Source organism: Mobula birostris, chromosome 25 (genome assembly GCF_030028105.1).
Source record: "Mobula birostris isolate sMobBir1 chromosome 25, sMobBir1.hap1, whole genome shotgun sequence".
Classification (NCBI taxonomy): domain Eukaryota; kingdom Metazoa; phylum Chordata; class Chondrichthyes; order Myliobatiformes; family Myliobatidae; genus Mobula; species Mobula birostris.
This window is the reverse complement of record NC_092394.1, coordinates 80,617-107,686: the sequence shown is the minus strand read 5'-3', so window position 1 is coordinate 107,686 and position 27,070 is coordinate 80,617. Positions and strand designations below refer to the sequence as shown.

The following is a 27,070-nucleotide window of genomic DNA, read 5'->3' as shown; positions in this document are numbered from 1 at the left end:
CTAGTATTCTAGACTTCAAAATGAATGCTAACATGGCATTTGCCTTCCTCACCACCGACTCAACCTGGAAGTTAACCTTCAGCGTGTTCTGCACAAGGACTCCCAAGTCCCTCTGCATCTCAGATTCCTGGATTTCTCCCTGTTTAGAAAATAGTTTACACATTTATTTCTACTACCAAAGTTCATGACCATGCATTTTTCAACATTGTATTTCATTTTGTCACTTTCTTGCCCATTCTCCTAATCTGCCCAAGTCCTTCTGCATCCTGCCTGTTTCCTCAACACCACTGCCCCTCCACCAATCTTTGTATTATCTGCAAACTTGGCAACAAATGCACCTCTCCTTCATCTAAAGCATTTACATACAGCACAAAAAGAAGTTGTCCCAACACTGGCCCCTGCGGAACACCACTAGTCACTGGCAGCCAACTAGAAAAGGGTCCTTTTATTCCCACTCAGTCTCCAACCAATCAGTCAATGCTCTAACCATGTTAGTAACTTCCCTGTAATACTATGGGCTCTTAACTTGGTAAGCAGCCTCATGTGTGGCACCTTGTCAAAGACCTTCTGAAACTCCAAATATACAACATCCACTGCATCCTTTTTATCTATCCTACTTGTGATCTCCTCAGAGAATTCCAACAGGTTCATCAGGCAGGATTTTCCCTGAAGGAAGCCATGCGGACTTTGTCCTATCTTGTCCTGAGTCACCAAGTACTCCATCACCTCATCCTTAACAATTGACTCCAACATCTTCCCAACCACTGAGGTCAGGCTAACTGGTCTATAATTTCCTTTCTGCTGCCTTCCTCCTTTCTTAAAGAGTGGAGTGACATTTGCAATTTTGCAGTCCTCTGGCACCATGCCAGAGTCCAATGATTTTTGAAAGGTCATTTCTAGTGCCACCACAATATATAAGACTACCTCTTTCAGAATCCTAGAGTGCAGTTCCTCTGGTCCGGATCTTTCAGTTTTTTGAGCATCTTCTCTCTTGTAATGGTAACTACACCCACTTCTCTTCCTTCACACACTACAACATCAGGCACACTGCCAGTGTCTTCCACAGTGAAGACTGATGCAAAATACTTATTTAGTTCATCAGCCATCTTCTTGTCCCCCAATATTATTTCTCCTGCTCATTTTCTAGCGGTTCTTTTACTATCCACTTTGATATTTTCTAGCTTGCTTTCATATTTCATCTTTTCCCTTCTAATGATTTATTTAGTTGTTCTCTGCAGCTTTTTCAATACTTCTCAATCCTCTATCTTCCCACTAATTTTTGCTTTGTTATATGCCTTTTCCTTTGCTTTTACAATGGCTTTGACATCCCTTGTCAGCCATGGTTGTACTATTTAACCATTTGAGTATTTCTTCATTTTTGGAATACACATGTTCTGCACCTTCCTCATTTTTCCCAGAAATGCACATCACTGCTGCTCTGCTGACATCTGCCAGCAGCTCCTTCCAATTTACTTTGGCCAACTCCTCTTTCATTCCACTAATTTCCCTTACTCTACTGAAATACTGCTACATCAGACTTTACTTTCTCCTATCAAATTTCAAGTTAAACTCAACCATATTGTGATCACTGGTTCCTAACGGTTCTTTTACCTTAAGCTCCCTAATTGCCTCTGGTTCAATCCAGTATAGCTGATCCCCCTAGTAGGCCCAACGACAAACTGCTCTAAAAAGCTATACTTTAGCCATTCAACAAACTCACTCTTTTGAGATCCATTACCAACCTGATTTCCCCCCCAATCAAACTGCATGTTAAAATCTCCCATGACTACCATAGCATTGTGCTTTTGACTCGCCTTTTCTATTTCCTGTTGTAACCTGTGGTCCACCTCCAGCCACTGTTGGGAGGCCTGAATATAACTGCCATCAATATCCTTTTACCTTGCAGTTTCTTAACTCAACCTGCAAGGATTCAACATCTTCTGATCCTATGTCTTATCCTTCTACTGATTTGATGCCATTCTTTATCAGCAGAACCACACCACCCCCTCTGCCTGCCTTCCTATTCCTCTGATAATGTGTAACCTTGGAAAATCAGCTCCAAACTACAACTATCCTTCAGCCATGATTCAGCGATGGCCACAACATCATACCTGGCAATCTGTAATAGTGCAACAAAATCATCTGTCTTTTTTCTTATACTACACATACTTAGATACAGCACCTTGAGTACTGTATTTTCTCTCCTTTCTGATTCTGCATCCCTAATGATTTGATACTCAGCTTGTTGGCCGCAACTATATCCCATTACCTGCTTGCCCTTCCTGACAATCTGACAGCAAGCTATCTTTACTTTTTTACTATCTGTCCTATCCTGAGTCTCCTCACTCCAGTTCCCAACCCCCTGCCAAGTTAGTTTAAACCCTTCCCAACAGCTCTAACAAAACTGCCCACAAGAATATTGGTCCCCCTTGGATTCAGGTGCAACCCGTCACTTGAGAACAGATCTTAACTCCCCCAGAAGAGATCCCAATGATCCAAGAACCTAAAGCCCTGCCCCCTGCACCAGCTTCTCAGCCACACATTAATCTGCCAAATCATCCTGTTTCTACCTTCACTGGTGCGTGGCACAGGCAGCAATCCAGAAGTTACTACCCTGGAGGTCCTGCTTCTTAGCTTTCTACCTTGCTCTCTAAAATATCTTTTCAGGACCTCATTGCTTTTCCTTCCTATGTCAACCAAGACATCTGACTGCTCCCCCTCCCTCTCCAAAGTGTTGTGGACACGATCTGAGACATCCCTGTCCCTGGAATCTGGGAGGCAACATACCATCCGGGTGTCCCGGTCACGTCCACAGAATCTCCTGTCTGTTCCCCTCACTATCAAGTCCCTATCACTACCGCTCCCTTCTCTTTCTTTCCCTTCTGCACCATAGGCCCTTGCTTACTGCCTGTAACCCGGTTGCCATGGCATTCTCCCAGGAGGTCATCCCCCACAAAAGTATCCAAAGTGATATACTTGCTTTTGAGGAGAATGGCCACAGGGGTGCTCTACTGTCACTGCCCATTTCCACTTCTCCTGACAGTCACCCAGCTGCTCGCTTCCTGTAACTCGGGGTGACTACTTTCCTGTAACTTTGATCAATTATATCCTCGCTCGCCCATACAAATCAAAAGTCATTCAGTTGCGCTCCAGATCTTCAAGGAGCTGCAGCCAGATGCACTTCACCTAGATGTAGTTCCCCAGGAGACTCCGGGTCTCCCAAGACTCCAACATCTGGCACAAAGAACACACCACGGTCATTTAAATGGTACAGTAAGAGAGGGAAAAAAGATTAGGAAAACTAAACAGACGCTTTGCACAGAGTTGACACCTCTTCCAAGTCAAAGCCTCCCTTGAACCAAAGCCTGTCACTTCTACTCTCGCCGCTGGCCTACTCCTGACAATGGCCACTCCATTTTTCCCTTCTGTGCTTTTATTAGTTCGTAGAGCTCTGCTGACACTGTTGATAGGCCATGTACAATAGGCCAACATCCTTATAAATTTTCTGTGTACTCTTTCAATCTTATTGATACCTTTTCTGTAGGTAGGTGATTAGAACTGCACACAATACCCTGAATTACACCTCACCAGCATCTTCTGCAACTTCAACATAACATTCCAACTCCTGTACTCAATACTTTGAAGACCAATATGCAAAAAGCTCTCCTTATGACCCTATCTATCTGTGACACCGCTATAAAGGAATTATGGACCTGTATTGTCAAATCATTTTGTTCTACATTGTTTACATCTCTTTTGCTGGTCTAATTCCTTAGTCCAGCTCTCTGGCAGTGTCTTCACTAGAAGAGCAGCAACAGTTAAATAAAGCAGTCAGCTTCAAGGGTTGTTAGGAATGGCAATAAGATTGAGAAAAATGAATTAAAAAATTGAGTCATGAATTTGCACTATAGTTTGTTATCTGATGGCAAATATGACTGAATACCTAGAACCTAAACAATCTGATCTTTTCACAGGGAAGTTTGAAAGATTGTTGGAAAACACAGAACATCCTAAAGAGCAACATGAGACAGCAAGAAGCAGATAAATGGGTATTTTAAAATTTGTTTGTCTTATTATTTACATGTTAAATCCACTGTTCAACTAATAAAATAATATTGACAATGTCAGCCAATAGAAACTTCCTAAATCACAGCAAAGCATCCTAACCAGCATAAAACAAAAACAACAGGAATTCTGCAGATGCTGGAAATTCAAGCAACACACATAAAAGTTGCTGGTGAACGCAGCAGGCCAGGCAGCATCTGTAGGAAGAGGTACAGTCGACGTTTCAGGCCGAGACCCTTCGTCAGGACTAACTGAAGGAAGAGTGAGTAAGGGATTTGAAAGTTGGAGGGGGAGGGGGAGATCCAAAATCATAGGAAAAGACAGGAGGGGGAGGGATGGAGCCAAGAGCTGGACAGGTGATTGGCAAAAGGGATACGAGAGGATCTGTCCCATGATCCTCTCATATCCCTTTTGCCTATCACCTGTCCAGCTCTTTGCTCCATCCCTCCCCCTCCTGTCTTCTCCTATCATTACTCACTCTTCCTTCAGTTAGTCCTGACAAAGGGTCTCGGCCTGAAACGTCGACTGCACCTCTTCCTAGAGATGCTGCCTGGCCTGCTGCGTTCACCAGCAACTTTGATGTGTGTTGCCAGCATAAAACAATGTGTCTGTGCTGAGCTGGAGGACCGCCTGTCCACTGGGGAGACATGCTGATTACACATCGATCCTGCAAAAAGCACTCCAACCATGTTACAGAGAATTTGCATGTAATATAAACCAATATCTGCTGCTCTCTGCCTGAGACATCTGTATGACTGAGAAAATATGTCTGTATGACTGGGTAATATGGTGAAGCCCACTGAAGTGTTGATGCAGAATTGATCTCACCCAGGCAGACTTGTTTTGTATCCCCATGTTTGATTTTTTTTTAAGATCCCCAACTTCAGGATTGTAGTTGGTAACACAAGTATCTGATTCAAAATTTGTCTATTATTGCTGAATTGTAAGAATGATACAAAGTAAAACTTCTCCCTCGAGTTCAGTTGTTCAAAAGAAAAGTTTGTAAGATGACAGAGGTTGAGAAGGTGGGCGAGGCAAAAAGGTGTGGACAAGAGGAGGGGAGAACTGATGGAACTATAATGAGTGCTGCAATCTTTTAAAATATCCCACAACTATAAATGACCATGAAGCTTACAGTTTAATGTAAGCCACCAAAATGGCTCAGTTTGTCTTGGAAAAGGAAATCTGCCTATATGTAACTCCAACCCCAAACTAATTATGTTGATAATTCTCTTGAAGGAATCCAACAATGCATTCAGCTGAATCAAGTTATTAATCTACAATTCCCAAGCAAATTTCTGAGAGCACTCACTCACATAGACAACAACAGTTCTATTTGGTTGACTACAAACCACTCACAAATAACTCCAGTTGAATAGCTGATGGGGGCATCATTTTGACATTAATGTGAATTTATGCATTACATGTTCATACATTGATTTCCCTTAGGATTGTGACTTGGAAGGATGTGAATGCCAATATTTTGAGTGCATGCTCAAAGACTCAAACCAAGATATCACTATAACAGCAAATTTAGCAATGAACAATTTAAAACAGGTAAAATTTGTTTAACATCTATTAAGAATTTTATTTATTTTCAAGTACTTAAACCCATATTTCCCTACCTCAACTTCTCAATGATTCTATATATCAAGTACTATGTGTTCGGCCTTTTACACAGGTTTTGCCCCCTGATATGGGGTTGAATACTGGACACTAGTATTGTTTACCATGCAGAGTACTCTGCTATAAGTTTCGTATGCTAGGTCTTCTGGGAAAGGCATCTAATGCTAAGAGTTCTAGTGCACAGTTCCAGCATTGGGGCATGTGGCATCCATTCATGGGCATCTCTAGTGCAAGTATTCAGTGCCGAGGCCGACTGGGCATGTTCCCAGTTTTAGGATTTTGTCAGGGTGCTGGAGCAGGGATTCAATCGCAGACCTAGTACAGATCACACAGTGATATTAATTGAGTAACAAATCCTAAGGGTAAGGGTAAGGGTAAGGGTTAGGGTTAGGGTTAGGGTCCACATCAAAGTTCAGGCAGAGATCAAAACATCCAGAGAAATCCAAAAACCAGAATCAGGAAACGGGTAGAGTCAATATTCAGACAGAGTTCAGATACAAATGCCAGAAAAGCTCAGGAAAACTCACTGGTACAATCTGGCAACAAACAGGTGAAAACACAGGACTGAAATACACTGAGCAATAAACAGAGAGGCAGATGATAGGTGGAGCACAATGAGACCCAGGTGGCAGCAATACAGGTAATAATGAGAAACAGATGAGAGACAGAGTACTCAGTAATACAGGGGCTGGAGTAGAACAGGAGCGGGGACAGGAGCACATGGCAATACAAAACCACAGACTGACAGCTAGGGGAAAACACACAAAAAGACAGAGTTGAACTAGAGGTACTGAGAGATATCTGGTACAGGTGTCCTATTTTAGGATTTCTAATGCAGGTGAGGTCTTAAGTGAAGATAACTAATGTTAGATATTTTGGTCATTAGGCAATAAGAAAATCATTTATGTACTTTCAGAGCTTGGTTCGCTATCTATTCTTTGATGAATCAGCCATTTAAATCCAGCCTCATGAATGTCAAGTTAATTTTAATTTTTAAGTTCTGTAAAATCATATTTTAAGTTTCATAAGTTTTGTGTTTTAATAACTTTATCTTCCCTAATTCCCCATCCCCAACAGCTTGTAAAGGACAGGGCTGATATTGTGGTCTCAGGAAATGTTGTATTTGATGGAAAATTATATCAGGAAACATCTGAAGCTGAAAACCAAGGTCACAACGTTAAGGTAAAACAAAAAAAATCTGTCTTCACAAACCTCTGTTCAAATGCAAACCACAAAAGCAACAAAAATCTTCCTGTCCCCCATCCAACCCTACACTAAATATCTCCATCTACTCGCCTCAAACCGTATCTATTTGTACTCCGACCCCAGCCCCTCCCAACCTAAACTCCACAACAAGAATGTACAGTATGTGGCACAGAATCATTTCCACAGACCTGTTTCATTTGTCACCAAAAATAGGCATCATGAGCAAGGCACAAGAGATTCTGCAGATGCTAACACAAACAAAATGCTGGAGGAACTCAACAGGTCAGGAGGCATCTATAGAGAGGAATATCCAGGCGATGTTTTGGGATGAGATTCTTCCTTAGGTCTGGAAAAGAAGGGGGAACAAACTAAGTGCTAGCTTTGTCCCCCAATATTTTGTGCACATTAATTATGATGGAATGGTCAAATTCACCAGTTTCATATTTCAATAAAGTCCTAACCTATACAACTATTCCATATAACTAAGGCACTCGTTCCAGCAACGTCTTTGTAAATTTTCTCTGCACTCTTTCTATCTTATTGCAATCTTTACTATAGCTTAATGACCAAAATTGCACACAATGCTCCAAATTATGCCTCAGCAATGTCCTATACAACTTCAATATAACATCCCAACTCCTGTACTCAAAATTCTGAAATATGAAGGCCAATGTGCCAAAAGCTCCTTTATGACCCTATCTACCTATGACATCACTTTCTGTATTCACAGATCCTTTTCTCCTACCACACTCCTCAGTGCCCTCCCATTCTCTGTGTAAGCCCTACACTGGTTTGTCCGCCCAAAGTGCAATATCCCAAAGTGTAAAGAATGGACAACAGTTAAACGTGGGAACCCCAAAGTCCCCCCAGCCTCCCCCTCCCACGCGTAAGCGGCAGCAACGGAACGATCTCCCTTCCCCCCAGCAAAAAAAGCGCACCCGCTACCGAGCACAAGTGTGAGCTAGGCGATAGTAAAGACACAAACTTGCAGTTACCCTAAAGACTATTGCATTTCATCCGGCATTCGACAAACCACAGGTTCTCTCTTGGTTTTCACAGTGAGCAGGAGACATAACAACAAAGGGGAAAGAAAACAATAAACACTAGGCCAAACGGGGCCACTAACTAAAAGTCTCAAATGGAAAAATGAAGCCTACACTGTGGCTGAAAAGAACAATTGAATTTAAAATGAGCACTGCTAGTCTTCAGAGTCAGTTGACTCGACGGTCCAATTTCTCAGGCAAGACCAAATGCAAACATTGCTGTGCTGTGTCCAAGTCTCAATAAGCACTACGACGACAAGTATGGAGTTAAATACTACCACAATGAAATAATAATTAGTTGACACATGCATATTCACAAGTGCAATTGCCATATCTACTGCGCTGCTGAATCCGTGGATGTGATGCTATGTCCTTAATCTCGGTGTCATCTGCAAATTTGCTGATCCAGGTTACCACATTATTATCTAGACCATTACTATACAGTAGGTGGCAAACAACAATGGGGCAAGCACCTATCCCTGCAGCACTCTACTTCTCACAGGGTTCCAGTCAAAGAGATAACCATCTACCACCACTCTCTGGCTTCCAGTAGTATCCTATGTAAATACAGATACAAAAAGATCGATATAAGTTCTCCCACATCTCTTTTGGCTCCATGCGTAGATGACTATGCTGATCTTAAAGTGGACCAACTTTTTCCCTTGCTATCCTTTTGCTCATAATATACCTGTAGAACTCTTTAGGATTCTCCTTTACCTTCTCTGCCAGAACAACCTCATGTCTTCTTTTAGACCTGATTTCCTTCTTAAGTGTTCTCTTGCAGTTCTTGTGCTCCTCAAGCACCTCATTTGTTCCTTGCTGCCCGTACTTGCTGTACACCTCCTTCTTCTTAACCAGAGCCTCAATACCCCTTGAAAACCAAGGTTTCCTAAATCTTTAGCCTTGCCTTTTATTCTAACAGTAACATACAAACTCAATATTTCACTGTGAAGGCTCCCCACTTACACCTGAACTGGAAGAGGGCCAATGTCTTTGTGGGCAGGTTTACTAGAGCTGTTAGGGAGGGTTTAAACTAATTTGGCAGGGGGTTGGGAACCAGAGGGATAGGGCTGGAGATGGAGTAATTGGTTTACAAACAGAGGCAGTGTGTAATGAGACTGTAGGCAAGGAGAGACTGATGATGGAGCAAAACTGCAGTGAACAGGATGAGTTGTAATGTAAAAGGGGGACAAAATTGAAAAGAGTGATGAACACAGGACTGAAGGTGTTGTATTTGCATGCTCGCCATATATGGAATAAGGTAGATGAGCTTGCAGCACAGTTACAGATTGTCATGTATAACATTGTGGGCTGAAAAAAGATATAACTGGGAGCTTAATGTCCAAGGCTCAGAGTGTATCAAAAGGACAGGCAGGTAGGCAGAGAGGGTGTGGTGGCTCTGTTGGTTAAAATTGAAATCTAATTATTAGAAAGAGGTGACATAAGATCAAAAGATGTAGAATTGTTTTGGGTACAGTTAAGAAACTGCAAGAGTGAAAAGACCCTGATGGGTGTTATATACTGACCTCCAAACTGTAGTAAAGATGTTGTCCACAGATTACAATGGAAGATAGAAAATGCATGTCAAAAGGGCAATGTTATGATAGTCATGGGGGTTTCAATATGCAGGTAGATTGGGAAAATCAGGTTGGTGCTGGATCCCAGGAGGGGGAATATGTAGAATGCTTATGAGATGGCTATTTGGAGCAGCATGTGGTTGAGCCCACTAGGGTTTCAGCTATTTTAGATTAGATGTTGTACACCAGACCTGAATTGATTCGAGTTTAAGGTATAGGAATCCTTAGTGGGAAACTGATCGTAATATGATATAATTCACACTGCAACTTGAGAAGGAGAAGCTAAAGTCAGATGTATCAGTATTATCAATGGAGTAAGGGGGATTACAGAGGTACGAGAGATGAGTTGGGCAAAATTGATTGCAAGTGAACATTGGTAGGGATGATGACAGAGCAGAAATGGTAGGAATTTCTGGGAGCAATTCACAGGGCACAGGATATATACATCTCAAAGAAGAAGTATTCTAAAAGCAGATGATGCAACTGTGCCTGACAAGAGAAGTCAAAGACAAAATAAAAGCCAAAGAGAGGACGTATAACAGAGCAAAAATTAGTTGGAAGTTAGAGGATTGGGAAGCTTTTAAATACCAACAGAAGGCAACTAAAAGAAAAGTCATAAGGAAGGAAAAGATGGAATAGAAGGTAAGCTAGCCAATAATTTTAAAGAAGTTACCAAAAGTTTCTTCAGATATATGAAGTGTAAAAGAGAGGTCAGAGTAGATTGTGGACTGCTGCAAAATAATGCTAGAGAGGTAGTAGTGGGGTCAAGGAAATGGCAGATGAACTGAATAAGTATTTTGCATTAGTCTTCACTGTGGAAGACACTAGCAGTATGCCGGATGTTCGAGCGTGTCAGGGGGCAGAAAGTTGTCATTAGGGAGAAGGTGCTTGGGAAACTGAAAGGTCTGAAAATAGACAAGTCACCTGGATCAGATGGTCTATACCCCAGCATTCTGAAAGAGGTGGCTGAAGAGATTGTGCAGGCATTAGCAATTACCTTTCAAGAATCAGTTGATTCTGGCATGATTCTAGAGGAATAGAAAATTGCAAATGTCATTCCACTCATCAAGAAGGCAGGAAGGCAAAAGAAAGGAAATTATTGGCCAGTTAGTCTGACCTCAGTGGTTGGGAAGATGTCGGAGTCGATTGTTAAGGACATGGTTTTGGGGGACTTGGAAGAAAATGATAAAATAAGCCATAGTTAGTATGGTTTCCTTCAGGAAAATCTCACCTGTCAAATCTGTTGGAATTCTTTGAAGAAATAGCAAGATAGACAAAGGAGAATTGATGGATGTTGTGTAATTGGAATATTAAAAGGCCTTTGACAAGGTGCCACACTTGAGGCTGCTTAGCAAGTTATAAAACCCAAGGTATGAATGGATAGAACATTGGCTGATTGGTAGGAGGCAACAAGTGGGAATAACAAGAGCCTTTTCTGGTTGGCTGCTGGTGATTAGTGCTGTTCACAGGGGTCTGTGTTGGGACCCCTTCTTCTTACGTTTATGTCAATGATTTGGACAATGGAATTGATGACTTTGTGGACAAGTTTAGGGATGATGCAAAGATAGGTAGAGGGGCAGGTAGCTTTGAAGAAGCTGAAATGTACAGATGTTCAGATTAGCAGAATGTGCAAAGAAGTGACAGATGGAATAGATAGATAGATATTTTATTGATCCCAAAGGAAATAACAATTTCACAGTAGCATTACAAGTGCATGGATATAAATATTAGAAGAGAAATAGTAAGAATAAAAAATAAGTTACCACAAACAGTCTAACAAGATGGGATCATCACTTCCCCAGCTATAGGTTGACTCATTATAGAGCCAAACGGCCGAGGATAATATGTACCTCATTTGACGCTCTTTGGAGCAGTGCAGTTGTCTTAGTTTATTACTAAAAGTGCTCCTCTGTTCAGTTAAGCTGGCATGTAGAGGGTGAGAAACAATGTTTAGAATTGCCAGGTTTTTCCATAGGGTCCTTTGTTCTACCACAGTGTATCCAGTTTCACTCCTACTACAGAGCCAGTCTTCCTAATCAGTTTATTGAACCAATTGGCATCACCCATGTCGATGCCATTGCCCCAGCACACCACTGCATTGAAGATTGTACTGGCGACAACAGATTGGTAGAACATGTGAGGGAGAGGACTGCATATTCCAAAGGACCTCAGTCTCCTCAGGAAGAAGAGGTGACTCTGTCCCTTCTTGTTCATAGCCTCTGTGTTGGTGCTCACTCAAGTCTGTCATCCAGCTGAATCCCCAGATATGAGTAGGTCCTCACCATCAATAGGTACAGGGAGCAATGCAGGCTTAGTTTTCCTAAAGACCATCACTATCTCCTTTGCCTTACCGCAGATAGAGATGTTGAACTGCAGACTATTCTGCTTGCACCATTTGACAAAGTACAGTACTGAGAAGTGTATGGTCATACACTTTGGTAGAAGAAATAAAAGAGAGGACTATTTTCTAAACGGAGAGGAATTCAAAAATCTGAGGTGCAAAGTGATTTGGGAGTCCTTGTGCAGGATTCCCTAAAGGCTAATTTGCAGGTTGAGTCAGTGATGAGGAAGGCAAATGCGATTTGAGCATTCATTTCTAGGGGACAAGAATATAAAAACAAGGATGTAATGTTGAGGTTTTATAAGGCACTGGTGAGGCATTGCTTGGAGTACTGTGAGAAGTTTTGAGCCCCTTATCCAAGAGAAGATGTGCTGGCATTGGAGGGGGTTCAAAGGCGGTTCACGAAAGTGATTCCAGGATCCCAGATCCCAGGAACACTGAGCTCCCAATCATAGAAACATAGAAAAACTACAGCACAATACAGGCCCTTCAGCCCACAATGCTGTGTCGAACATCTACTTACTTTAGAAATTACCTAGGGTTACCCATAGCCCTCTATTTTTCTAAGCTTCATGTACCTATCCAGGAATCTTTTAAAAGACCCTATTGTATCCACCTCCACCACCGTCTCTGGCAGCTCATTCCACACACTCACCACTCTCTGCGTAAAAATGCTTACCTCTGACATCTCCTCTATACCTACTTCCAAGCACCTTAAAACTGTGCCCTCTCGTGTTAGCCATTTCAGCCTTGGGATAAAGCCTCTGACTATCTACACTATCAATGCTTCTCATCACCTTATACACTTCTATCAGGTCACCTCTCATCCTCCATTGCTCCAAGGAGAAAAGATCAAGTTCACTCAACCTATTCTCATAAGGTATGCTCCCCAATCCAGGCAACATCCTTGTAAATCTCCTCATAATCTCCTCATTTGTTCATGATACTTCTTGCATTAATATAGACACATCACAAACCATCAGTCTGAGCACATCCCTCCTCTATCACCTGTCTAACCATCCTCTCACACTGGCTACAAGCTTTCTCTATTTGTGAGCCAACCGCCCCTTCTTCCGTCTCTTCAGTTTGGTTCCCATCCCCCAGCAATTCTAGTTTAAACTCTCCTCAATAGCCTTAGCAAACCTCTTTACCAGGATATTGTCCCCCTCGGATTCAAGTGCAACTCATCCTTATTGTACAGGTCACGCCTACCCCAAAAGAGGTCCGAATGATCCAGAAATCTGAATCCCTGCCCCCGGCTCCAATCCCTCAGCCATGCATTTATCATCCACCTCACTGTATTCCTATACCGACTGTCGCATGGCACAGGGTCTCTGCGTTAAATACACCCAACAACCTGGCCTCCACAGCTGCATGTGGCCACAAATTCCACAAATTCACCATCCTTTGGCTAAAGAAATTTCTCTGCATCTCTGATTTGAAAGGTCAGCCCTCTATCCTGAGGCACAAAATACTCTGCAGATGCTGGAGTCAAAGCAACACTCACAACACGCTGGAGGAACTCAGCAGGTCAGGCAGCATCCGTGGAAACGATCAGTCAACGTTGACTGATCGTTTCCACGGATGCTGCCCAACCTGCTGAGTTCCTCCAGCGTGTTGTGAGTGTTGCTCTATCCTGAGGCTGTGCCCTTTTGTCTTAGACTTTCCCACCATGGGAAACATCCTTTCCACATCTACTCTGTCTCGGCCTTTCAACATTGGAAAGGTTTCAGTGAGATCCCCTCTCATCCTTCTAAATTCCAGCGAGTACGTACCCAGAGCCATTAAACATTGCTCACATGATAACCCTTTCATTCCTGGACTCATCCTAGTGAACCTCCTCTGGACCCTCTCCAATGACAGCACATCTCTTCTTAGATGAGAAGCCCAAAACTGTTCACAATACTCAAGGTGACGCCTCACCAGTACCTTATAAAGCCTCAGCAACACATCTCTGCTCTTGTATTCTAGACCTGAAAATGAATACTAACATTACATTTCCCTTCCTCACCACCAACTCTACCTGCAAGTTAACCTTTTGGTTGTTCTGCACAAGGACTCCCAAGTCCCTTTGCATCTCAGATTTTTGGATTTCTCCCCATTTACAAAATAGTCTGCATATTTATTTTTTACTACCAAAGTGCATGACCATGCATTTTCCAACATTATATTTCATTTACCACTTTCTTGTCCATTCTCCTAGTCTTTCTCAGTCCCTCTGCAGTCTACCTGTTTCCTCAGCACTACCTTCCCATCCACCAATTTTCATATCGTCTGTAAATTTGGGAACTGAGCCATCTATTCCATCACCTAAATCATGGAAAACCTGCCTTATCTACAATACTCCTTGCATTGAAATGGATGTAACTCTGAGCTTTACTTCCACCACACTCAACCTTTCGGTTGCTGTCTTTGTATGTAGGCTGAATATTTACTTTCCCCACCATTACTGCACTACTTGTGTTGGCACTCTGGTCCTTATGTCCTTGGAGCTCTAGTTTAACCCCCAGAGCAACCTTCCCTCAGGGTTATTGGTCTCCCTGCAGTTCAGGTGCAACCCATCCTGTCTGTACAGGCCCACCTTCACTGGAAGAGAGCCCAATGATCCAAAAACTGAAGCCCTCCCTCCTGCACCATGTCCTCAGTCAAGTGTTAATCTTATTGCTTTCCAATTTTTAACCTCATCAGCCTTTGGCATTGGTAGCAATCCTGAGAGTCCTTTAGCTTAACACTAACTCCCTGGATGTACTTTGCAAGGTGTCATCGCCCTTCCTGCCTACATCATATGTTGTTTAAATAATCTTGCAGATGTAAAAGTTAAGACAAAATCTTAGTATCATTTATGGAATAACATAATACAAAGGTGGTATTATCTGTCTGAAAACAGGAATTAATATGGTCAAATGATGCCCTTTATCTTTACGGAATTAAGCTGTACGTAGCCATCACATGCCTGGTCCAACAGCTTTTGGCAACAATAGCATTGCCACAATCATTTGGATGGTGTCCACAACATTAACTAAAATGTGTATGTATAGAAATACATGTATAGTTTTAGAAGAATGAGGGGGAACCTCATTGAAACCTATCAATTATGGAAAGGCCTAGATAGAATGGACATGGAGGAGATGTTTCCTCTAGTGACAGAGTCTAGGATCAGAGACCATAGCCTCAATATACTAGGGCAGAGATGTGGAGGAATTTCTTTAGTCAAAGAATAGTGTAGAACTTTATTGTTGTTGCTCGAGATAACAAGATTGCGGTGCTACCCCAGTCTGTGCAAAACAGATATTTATAATGCATGTATTATGGCTTAATTAAAAACAAAATCCCACATTTACATGCAACAAGTGACTTCAATAGCCTATAACACTGGAAGGCCATTGGAAATCTGGACTGTAGCATTACTCTGCACAACAGTTCTCAGAAATAAACTGTTTTTCAGTCTTACTGCCTTTGCTGAGATGTTTCTGCATCTCCTACTAGATGGCAGGAGATTGAACACTCAGTGTCCAGGATAGGATTGGCCTTCAATGATGCTACAAGTGTGCCGTGGACATCAAGAGTTGTAAATTGTCTCTAAGTCCAGTAGTTGAGTCCCAGTGACGTGCTGAAATATCCTAATCACCAATTGGAGGGTGGTAACCTGTGGAATTAATTACCACAGGCGGCTGTGGAGGGCAAGTCTTATGGTCTTATGGATGGCTGTGGTGGCTCAGTGGGTAAATTTAAAGTGACGGTTGATCAGTTCTTGATTAGTCCGGACATAAAAGGTTATGGGGAGAAGGCAGGAGAATGGGTTGATAGGGACAATAAATCAGCCATGATGTCAAGAGCAGAACAGACTTGATGGGCCAAATGTCCTAATTCAGCTCCTATATATTATGGCCTGATGCATCAATATATAGTAATATCATGTACTAAGTTAATGGAAAGTAACAATATTATGTTCTGCCAAGTTGTTTTGACTTTTTAAACTATTTCTGCAAATCAGTAGTAGTTGAATACAACTTTTAATAAATAATTTTGTTAAATAATGTTTTTATTATTTGAAGCTCTCTTTAAACTTTAAGTATCAGGGATGCAGACTCAGAAGGGGATGTCCTTGCCCTTGGCTACCAGTTGGTAATCGATAATCATCTTATTGGTGTTACATACTAAAATACTGCAAAAGGCTTTATTTTCAAGCCATCCAGATAGATAATTCCAAATACAAGTACATCAAGGAAGTTAAAATGTAAAAGGCAATAACAGAATGTGGAAAATAAATACAAGAGATTTTGTAATGCTGGAAATCCAGAGCGACAGAAACAAAATGCCTCTCCATAGATGCTGCCTAACCTGCTGAATATTCCTGCATTTTGTGTGTGTTGAACAGAATGCAGAATATAGTTGGCTACTTTTCTGGTGCTATGGGAACTGTTGACAGAGGAGTTTTCATGACAGATCAAGCTGTGTTCATAACTCTCTGCAGTTACAACCTCATCTGTCTGTGGGGTGGTTCCAGACTGACAGCCATATAAGCACAACTGATCAGTGAGGTCACTGGGTAAACATCGGCAATGGGTTGGATTGAGCAAGATAGGACATGCCTCCAGTTAGAAAGTAGATGTAGGCAATAGGCAAGGGAGCAGAAAAGAATTCTTGGCTAGGGCATTGGTATTCCTGGATGGGAACTCAACAAATCCTGGGAATAACTGATCTTTCTCCCTTTTTCCAAGACGATCGATCTTTTAATGTTTAATTTTCTAATAAAACTTTGTCAGTAATTTGGCACATGGAGCTTAGAAAAATAGAGGGCTATGTGCTAAGGAAATTCTAGAGTAGTTTCTAGAGTAAGTTTCATGGTCACAACATTGTGTGCTGAAGGGCCTGTAAGGTGCTGTAGATTTCTATGTTCTATGTTCTAATCATTGACTCATGTTGATCATTCCCTCTTTAGATACACGTGAATGTTGTAAATACTCCAGTCTTTAATGTTGCCCAACTGGTGGTTGGGAGCTCAGTTGGTGGAATCCTGCTTCTATTCCTGATGATTTTCATTCTCTACAAAGTAAGTGCAAATATCAAAATTTGCCTGTACAGTAACAGAGAGAGACTTATTCTATTGTCTTTCTATGATTCAGCACATAAATTTTATTTTGTCCAATGAATACAATTTAAGAAAAAAATAGCTAAAGATCATTATTTTAATATCAATATCACAAAATGCAATTTATTCACAAGGCTGGAAATACATATTGCTGAGACATTCACTCAGTAGGGCATTTACCCTGATACAAGAGAAAAGCAGAAGAGTAAGCAGAAAACCAGAAATACAGGAGGCTGAGGGGCATGGAAAAAATGAGTGCTCATTGTCTTTTTTCCCCCAGGGTAGGAGAGTCTAAAGCTAGTTTTAAGGTGAGAGAAGGAAAGATTTAATTAGGGCCTGTGAAGCACGCTTTTCCACATAGAGGATGGTGGATGTGTAGAATAAGCTGCCAGAAGAAGTGGTAGAGGCAGGTACAATTCAAATGCCTAAAAGACATTTGGATAGGTTCAAGGATAAGAAAGGCTCAGTGGGATATGAAGGCATGTGGGGACCAGCACAGGAGGGCATGTGGACAAGTCGAGCTAGAGGATATGTTTCTGTGCTGTATAAATCTATGACTCAATAATTAGTAATGGAATATGGAATGGGAAGTCATATAGAACTCCTACAGAGAGAATGGAGGAAAACTGAAGAAATAATTAAAAATAGAAGATGATTGTTCATTCCTTGGGTTGGTTACGAAGTCTGCAGATGACATAAAAATTGTTGGGGCTGTAGATGGTATAGAAAAACATCAAGGGATCAGTTATGGACAGATAAATAGCAGATGGATTTTATCAGTAGAATATAGATCAGTTATGGAAAAGGGAAAAGCAGAAGGGGTTTATCAGTAGAATATAGATCAGTTAGGGACAGATAAATAGCAGATGGAGTTTATTTCCAAGTAAGTGTGAGTTAGACCATAAGACCAGAATGGTACATGGAGCTTAGAAAAATAGAGGGCTATGGGTAACCTGAGGTAATTTCTAAAGTAAGTACATGTTCGACACAGCATTGTGGGCCAAAGGGCCTGTATTGTGCTGTAGGTTTTCTATGTTTCTATGTTTCTAATTAGGCCATTTGGCCCAACGACTCTACTCCACCACATCATGTCTGATCCATTTTTCCTTTTAGCTCCAATCTCCTGCCTTCTTCCATATCCTTTCATCCCAGACAACCTATCTAACATCTTCAACCATACCCTGAGAATCTATCAACCTCTGCCTTAAATGTACACAATAACATGGCCTCCACAACTGTCAGTGGCAATACTCATCTCCATTCTAAAAGGTTGCCCCTCTAATCTGAGGCCTTGTCCTCTTGTCTTAGACTCTCCACATCCTCTCTACATCCACTCTATCAAGGCCTTTCAACGTTCAATAGGTTTGAATTAGGTTATCCCTCATTCTTCTGAATTCCTGTGAATACAGGCTCAAAGCCATCAAACACTTTTCAAATGACAAGTTGTTTAATCCTAAAATAATTTTTGTGAACCTCCTGTAAACCCTCTCCAGTTTCTGCACATCCTTTCTAAGATAAGGGGCCCAAGACTGCTTACAATACTCGAAGTGAGGCCCCACCAGTGCTTTATAAAGCCTCAACATTAGATCCTTGATTTTATATTAGAAACATAGAAACATAGAAAACCTACAGCACAATACAGGCCCTTCGGCCAACAATGCTGTGTTGAACATGCGCTTACTTTAGAAATTACCTACCGTTACCCATACCCCTCCATTTTTCTAAGCTCCATGTACCTATCCAGGAGTCTCTTAAAAGACCCTATCATATCCGCCTCCACCACCATCGCTGGCAGCCCATTCCATGTACTCACCACTCTCTGCGTAAAAACTTACCCCTAACATCTCCTCTGTACCTACTTTCAAGCACCTTAAAACTGTGCTCATTTGTGTAAGCCATTTCAGGCCTTGGAAAAAGCCTCTGACTATCCACACGATCAATGCCTCTCATCATCTTAAACACCTCAATCAGGTCACCTCTCATCCTCTGTCGCTCCAAGGAAAAAAGGCCGAGTTCATTCAACCTATTCTCATAAGGCATGCTCCCCATTCCTGGCAACATCCTTGTAAATCTCCTCTGCACCCTTTCTATGGTTTCCACATCCTTTCTGTAGTGAGGCGACCAGAACTGAGCACAGTACTCCAAGTGGGGTCTGACCAGGGTCCTATATAGCTGCAACATTACCTCTCAGCTCTTGAACTCAATCCCACGATTGATGAAGGCCAATGCACCGTATGCCTTCTTAACCACAGAGTCAACCTGCATAGCAGTTTTGAGTGTCCTATGGACTCGGATCCCAAGATCCCTCTGATCCAACCAAGAGTCCTACTATTAATACTATATTCTGCCATCATATCTGACCTACCAAAATGAACCACCTCACACTTATCTGGGTTGAACTCCATCTGCCACTTCTCAGCCCAGTTTTTCATCCTATCGATGTCCCACTGTAACCTCTGACAGCCCTCCACACTATCCACAACACCCCCAACCTTTGTGTCATCAGCAAACTTACTAACCCATCCCTCCACTTCCTCATCCAGGTCATTTATAAAAATCACAAAGAGTAGGGATCCCAGAACAGATCCCTGAGACACACCACTGGTCACCAACCTCCATGCAGAATATGGCCTGTCTGCAATCACTCTTTGCCTTCTGTTTGCCAGTTCTGGATCTACAAAGCAATGTCCCCTTGGATTCCATGCCTCCTTACTTTCTCAAAAAGCCTTTCATGTGGTACCTTATCAAATGCCTTGCTGAAATCCATATACACTACATCTACTGCTCTACCTTCATCAATGTGTTTAATTATATTCTCAAAAAATTCATCAGGCTTGTAAGGCATGACCTGCCTTTGACAAAGCCATGCTGACTATTCCTAATCATATTATGCCTCTCTAAATGTTCATAAGTCCTGCCTCTCACGATCTTTCCTATCAACTTACCAACCACTGAAGTAAGACTTACTGGTCTATAATTTCCTGGGCTATCTCTACTCCCTTTCTTGAATAAGGGAACAACATCCACAACACTCCAATCCTGCAGAACCTCTCCTGTACCCATTGATGATGCAAAGATCATCGCCAGAGGTTCAGCAATCTCCTCCCTCGCCTCCCACAGTAGCCTTGGGTACGTCTCATTTGGTCCCAGTGACTTATGCAACTTGATGCTTTCCAAGAGCTCCAGCACATCCTCTTTCTTAATATCTATATGCTCAAGCTTTTCAGTCCGCTGTAAGTCATCCCTACAATCACCAAGATCATTCTCAGTGTGAATACTGAGGCAAAGTATTAATTCAGTACCTCTGCTGTCTCCTCCGGTTCCATACAGACTTTTCCACTGTTACACTTGACTGGTCCTATTCTCTCTTGTCTTACCCTCATGCTCTTCGCATACATGTACAATGCCTCGAGGTTTTCCTTAATCCTACCCACCAAGGCCTTCTCATGGCCCTTTCTGGCTCTCCTAATTTAATTCTTAAGCTCCTTCCTGCTAGCCTTTAATTTTCTAGATCTCTGTCATTACCTAAGTTTTTGAACCTATCATAAGCTTTTCTTTTCTTCTTGACAAGATTTTCAACAGCCTTTGTACACCACGGTTCCCGTACCCTACCATCCTTTCCCTGTCTCATTGGAACGTACCTATGCAGAACTCCACGCAAATATCTCCTGAATATTTGCCAGATTTCTGCCGTACATTTCCCTGAGAACATCTGTTCCCAATTTATGCTTCCAAGTTCCTGCCTTATTTTCCCTTACTTCAATTAAACACTCTCCTAACTTGTCTGTTCCTATCCCTCTCCAATGCTATGGTAAAGGAGATAGAATTGTGATCACTATCTCCAAAATGCTCCCCGACTGAGCGATCTGTCACCTGAACAGGTTCATTTCCCAATACCAGATCAAGTACAGTCTCTCCTCTTGTAGGCTTATCTACATATTGTGTCAAGAAACCTTCTTGAACACACCTAACAAACTCCACCCCATCTAAACCCCTTGCCAATCGATATTTGGGAAATTATAATCTCCCACGATGACAATCTGGTTATTATTATACCTTTCCTGAATCTGTCTCCCTGTCTGCTCATTGATGTCCCTGTTACTATTGGGTGGCCTGTAAAAAACAACCAGTAGAGTTATTGACCCCTTCTAGTTCCTAACTACCACCCACAGGATTCAGTAAGCAATCACTCCATGACAATTCCTCCTTTTCTGCAGCCATGATGCTACCTCTGATCAGCAGTGCCACCTCCCACCTCTTTTGCCTCCCTCCCTGTCCTTTCTGAAACTTCTAAAGCCTGGCACTCTAAGTAGCCATTCCTACCCCTGAGCCATCCAAGTCTCTGTAATGGCCACAACATCAGAGCTCCAAGTACTGATCCACACTCTGAGCTCATCCACCTTGTTCATGATATTCCTTGCATTAAAGTAGACACATCTCAAACCATTGGTCTGAGTGCATCCCTTCTCTATCACCTGCCTATCCTCGCTTTCGCACTGTCTCCAAGCTTTCTCTATTTGTGAGCCAACCACGCCTTCCTCCGACTCTTCAGTTCAGTTCCCAACCCCAGCAATTCTAGTTTAAATTCTTCCCAATAGCCTTAGCAAACCTCCCTGCCAGGATATTGGTCCCCCTTGGATTCAAGTGCAGCCCATCCTTTTTGTACAGGTCATGCCTGCCCCGAAAGAAGACCCAATGATCCCTGCCCCCTTCTTCAATCCCTCAGCCTCACATTTATCCTCCACCTCACTCAATTCGTATACTCAATGTCGCATGGCACAGGCAGTAATCCAAAAATTACTATCTTTGAGGTCCTGCTTCTCATCTTCCTTCCTCACTCCCTGTATTATATTTTCAGGACCTCTCACTTTTCCTACCTATGTCAATGGTACCAACATGTACCACAACCTCTGGCTGTTCTCCTTTCCAGTTCAGGATATCACGGATGCAATCAGAAACATCCTGGTCCCTGGCACCTGGGAGGCAAACTACCATCCATGTTTCTTTCCTGTTCTACAGAATTGGCTTTCTGACCACCTAACTATAGAGTCCCATCTCACTGCTGCTATCCTCTTCCTTTCCCTACCCTTCTGAGCCAGAGTGCAGCCAATGTTGCTTCCCCCGGGTAGGCTGTTCCCCCCAAACAGTACTCAAACAGGAGTACTTATTGTTAAGGGGGATAGCCACAGAACACCGGCCTCACACACATACTTCTTGTTTCTATTGTTCACAAGTAACTCACCTCACCTCAACCCGCTATCGCTGATCAAGCTTCCTAATCATCCATCTTCCCATTCACTTGACAACCTGACAAACAGTTATCCACCACTACTCTCTGGCATCTCCCATCCAGCCACTGTTGACTCCATTTTACTACTTCAATATTAATATCTAACGATTGAACCTCCCTAACTAACCTTCCATGTGGAACCTTGTCAAAGGCCTTACTAAAGTCCATATAGACAACATTCACCACTTTACCCTCGTCAATTTTCCTCGTAACCTTTTCAAAAAATTCAATAAGATTTGTCAAACATGACTTTCCACGTACAAATCCATGTTGACTGTTCCTAATCAGACCCTGTCTATCAAAGATAATTATATATAACATCTCTAAGAATACTTTCCATTAATTTACCCACCACTGCCGTCAAACTTACAGGCCGATAGTTACTAGGTTTGCACTTAGAACCCTTTTTAAACAATGGAACCACATGAGCAATACGCCAAACCTCCGGCACCATCCCCGTTTCTAATGACATTTGAAATATTTCTGTCAGAGCCCCTATTATTTCTACACTAACTTCACTCAAGGTCCTAGGGAATATCCAGTCAGGACCTGGAGACTTATCCACTTTTATGTTCCTTAAAAGAACCAGTACTTCCTCTTCTTTAATCATCATACTTTCCATAACTACCCTACTTGTTTCCCTTACCTTACACAATTCAATATCCTTCTCCTTAGTGAATACCGAAGAAAAGAAATTGTTCAAAATCTCCCCCATCTCTTTTGGCTCCACACATAGCCATCCACTCTAATTCTCTAAGGGACCAATTTTAGCCCTCACTATCCTTTGGCTGTTTGTAGAAACCCTTTGAATTTATTTTCACCTTACTTGCCAAAGCAACCTCATATCTTCTTTTACCTTTTCTAAACTCTTTATTAAGATTCTTTTTACATTCTTTATAATCCTCGAGCACCTCATTTACTCCATGCTTCCTATATTTATTGTAGATCTCTCTCTTTTTCTGAACCAAGTTTCCAATATCCCTTGAAAACTATGGTTCTCTCAAACTTTTAACCTTTCCTTTCAACCTAACAGGAACATAAAGATTCTGTACCCTCAAAATTTCACCTTTAAATGACCTCCATTTCTCTATTACATTCTTTCCATAAAACAAATTGTCCAAATACACTCCTTCTAAATCCTTTCACATCTCCTCAAAGTTAGCCTTTCTCCAATCAAAAATCTCAACCCTGGGTCCAGTCCTGTCCTTCTCCATAATTATATTGAAACTGATGGCATTGTGATCACTGGACCCGAAGTGCTCCCCAACACATAACTCCATCACCTGACCTATCTCATTCCCTAACAGGAGATTCAACACTGCCCCTTCTCTAGTTGGTACCTCCATGTATTGCTGCAAAAAACTATTCTACACACATTTTACAAACTCCAAACCATCCAACCCTTTTACAGAATGGGCTTCCCAGTCCAAGTGTGGAAAATTAAAATCTCCCACAATCACAACCTTGTGCTTACTACAAATCCCCTTGCATATTGAAAGCCCCCATTATAATTGTGTCATTACCCTTATTACATGCCTTTTCCAGCTCCCTTTGCAATCTCAACCCCACATCTTGGCTACTATTTGGAGCCCTATATATGATTCCCATAATGTTTTTTTTTTAAATCCCTGCAATTTCTTAATTTATGTGGTCTCTTTCTAAAGATGTAATTCCATCTTTTACCAACAAAGCCCTAGCACTGCTGATGCCTTCCTGCCTGTCTTTTCCATGCAAAGTACATCCTTTGAATTTAAGCTCCTAACTATGGCCTTCTTTCAGCCATGACTCAATAGTGCCCATAAGGTCATACCGACCAATCTCCAATTGCATCACGAATTTGTCCACCTTATTCTGAACGCTACATGCATTTAAATACAGCACCTTCAGTCCTGCAGTCTTTGACCTTTTAGATTTTACCTCCGTGGTACAAATTAACTCTTAGCACTGTTTCCATTTATACCCAATCATTGGCTTGTCCTTCCTTACATTCATGTTACACCCATCATCTACTTGTAAACTCCTGGCTCATCCTCAGCTCTATTATATTGGTTCCCATCCCCCGTCACATTAGTTTAAACCATGCCCAACTGCTCTATAAATCTCCCCGTAAGAATTTTCTTCCCCCTCGGATTCAAGTGCAATCTATTCCTTTTGTACAGGTCACACCTGCCCCAGAAGGGGTACTGATTATCCAGAAATCTGAATCCGTGCCCCGTGCTCGAATTCTTCAGCCACCCATTTATCTGCCACTCCATTCTATTCCTATCCTCACTGTCGTGTGGCATAGGTAGCAACCCCGAAATTACTACCTTTGAGGTCTGCTTCTCAGCTTCCTTCCTAACTCCATGTGTTCTTTTTTCAAGACCACCCCGCTTTTCCTTCCTATGTCATTGGTACCAATATGTATCACAACTTCTGACGGTTCACCCTCTCTTTCCAGGGTATTGTGGATGCATCCAGAAATACCTTGGACTGTGGGACTTGGGAGGCAGAATACCATCGTATTTCCTTTTCGCGTCCACAGAATTGCCTGTTTGTCCCCCTCACTATAGAGTCCCCTATTACTGCTGCCATCCTCTTCTGTTCCCTACCCTTCTGAGCTGCAGGGCCAGACTCAGTGCCAGAGGTATGGCCGCTGTTGCTGCCCCCAGGTAGGCCGTCACCCCAACAATGCTCAAAATAAAGTACTTATTGTTGAGGGGAACAGCCACAGGGCTGCTCTCCACTATATGACATTCTCGCCTCCCTGTCCTGAGAGTCAACCACTTATCTGTCTCCTGCAGCCTTGGGGTGACTACCTCCTTATAGCTTCTGTCTATCACTGCTTCACTTTCCCTAACAGGCTGAAGATCATCGAGTTCCCTAACACGGTTTCTAAGGAGCTGCATCTTGATGCACCTGGCACAGATGTGGCCATTTGGGAGGCTGGGAGTCAGACACCCAGAACAGAACACTGGCTCTGTTGACATACCATTATTCTCTCTAGAGTTAAATAAGAAATCAGGAATGAAATCACCTACTTACCTTGTCTCCACCTGTTCTCGACAAACTTCTATGCCCTTGTGTTCTGTTACTGTTTGCCTGGGCTTTTAGAATTTATTATTAATATTTCAAAGGTTTGACCATCCTAAGCAAGGTCGTCCATTTCAATTTTGGACGTGTGGTCAGCCTTGATTCAATATGAAATTTGCTGTGTTTAGGAATTTGTTAATATTCTTTCCCACTCAGTGCTGATTTCCACAACACCAGTAATGTTTAGGTCTGCTACCATTGTACATATTGCATTTATTGTCTAAGGTAGGTTCTAAGTATTTGCACTCTTACTGAATAAATTGAAATTCTGAGTTAAAAATCACATGGTGCTGTCTTATCATTTCCCAAAATTCTGCAAGGCGCTCCTCATGAGCAATGCGATTAATTGAAAACACACAGTCAGGCTGCATAACTCATGGAGACTGTATGGCCAACCACTGACTGCTATTTGTACTTATCTAGTTTGAAACTTGTTTTGATTTAACCCTTCAAATTGTTGTGTCACATCCATGCTTATGTTATCCTTGCATTCATTTTCTTTCCCTTTCCCTCACAGTGTGGCTTTTTTAAACGAAGTTACAAGGACAAGATTGAATTAGATGAAGAAATTGAAAAGTGAATAATGAAAATGAGGGAACATTTCACTTTAAAGGGTGAATCACTCAGAGCAAGGATTTGTTAAGTTGAATGTCTGATGTGTTTTGTATTGATTGAAATTCCTTTCAATAATAAAATATGTGTAATTTTTCCAGACGTGGTTATATTTATAAAGCCACTAGCAGCTTTTCATCTGATCTGGGATTTTGTGTAAGGTGTAATCATAATACAGAATTGTTAATATGAAACTACAGTGGCATAGTAGTCCTAACAGTAGGGATGCCAGGCAGGATAGCTGAATGCTTCTCTTGTGAGATGGCAGGGAGACCCCCAGTGTGAGAAGTGCATCGAGCTGCAGCTTTTAACACCCTGCGTTAAGAAGTAGGAGCTGATGTTTTCCAGATCATTTGGGAGGGTGAGAGGGTGTTAAATAGGAAATATAAAGAAATAGTTGCACTCAGGGTGCAGAACACAGGAAACTGGGTGATAGTCAGGAAAGGGAAAGGGGCTAAGGAGTCAGTGCAGAGTATCCACGTGGTCACCCTCTTAACAACAGCTATATCACTTTGGATACTGCTGGGAGAGGATGACCTAACAGAGGAAATTACAGAGGACAGGTCTCTGGCACTGAGTCTGTCTCTGTGACTCCAAAGGGAAGGAAAGAGAAGAAGCAAGCTGTGGTGATAGGGGATTTGTAAGTTAAGGGAACAGAAAGGATGTTCTGTGGACAAGAGTAAGATTCCCGCATGGTATATTGCCTCCTGGGTGTCAGGGTCTAGGACATCTCTGGTCGAATCCTAGGCATTATTAAGTGTGAGGGTGAACAGTCAGAGGTAGTGGTCCATATAGGTCAGATTCAGAATTAGAATCAGGTTTATTATCACTGGTATGTGTTGTGAATTTTGTTAACTTAGTAACAGCAGTTCAGTGTAATATGTACTATAGAAGAAGAAAAAAATAATAATAAATAAATAAGTAAATCAATTAAGTATATGTATATTAAATAGATTAAAAATCATGTAAAAACAGAAATAATATGTATTTAAAAGGTGAGGTAGTGTTCAAGGGTTCAATGTTCATTAAGGAATCGGATGGCAGAGGGGAAAAAGCTGTTCCTGAATCGCTGAGTGTGTGCCTTCAGGTTTCTGTACCTCTTACCCTGGATGCTGGAGGTCCTTAATAATGGATCTTGCTTTCTGA

General features: G+C 42.0%; 1 protein-coding gene across 1 annotated transcript in view; it reads left to right on the top strand.

Moving 5' to 3' along the window:
- The window catches only part of LOC140187657 (integrin alpha-E-like), a 308,395-nt gene extending 282,388 nt beyond the window's left edge, over positions 1 to 26,007 (top strand). Inside the window, exons 32-36 of the mRNA XM_072243179.1 lie at positions 3,975 to 4,049; positions 5,515 to 5,622; positions 6,769 to 6,873; positions 16,801 to 16,911; positions 25,830 to 26,007. Coding sequence (XP_072099280.1) covers positions 3,975 to 4,049; positions 5,515 to 5,622; positions 6,769 to 6,873; positions 16,801 to 16,911; positions 25,830 to 25,892 — 462 coding nt within the window. The 3' untranslated portion in view covers positions 25,893 to 26,007. The remainder of the gene's footprint in view (positions 1 to 3,974; positions 4,050 to 5,514; positions 5,623 to 6,768; positions 6,874 to 16,800; positions 16,912 to 25,829) is intronic.
- Positions 26,008 to 27,070: the final 1,063 nt, after the last annotated feature.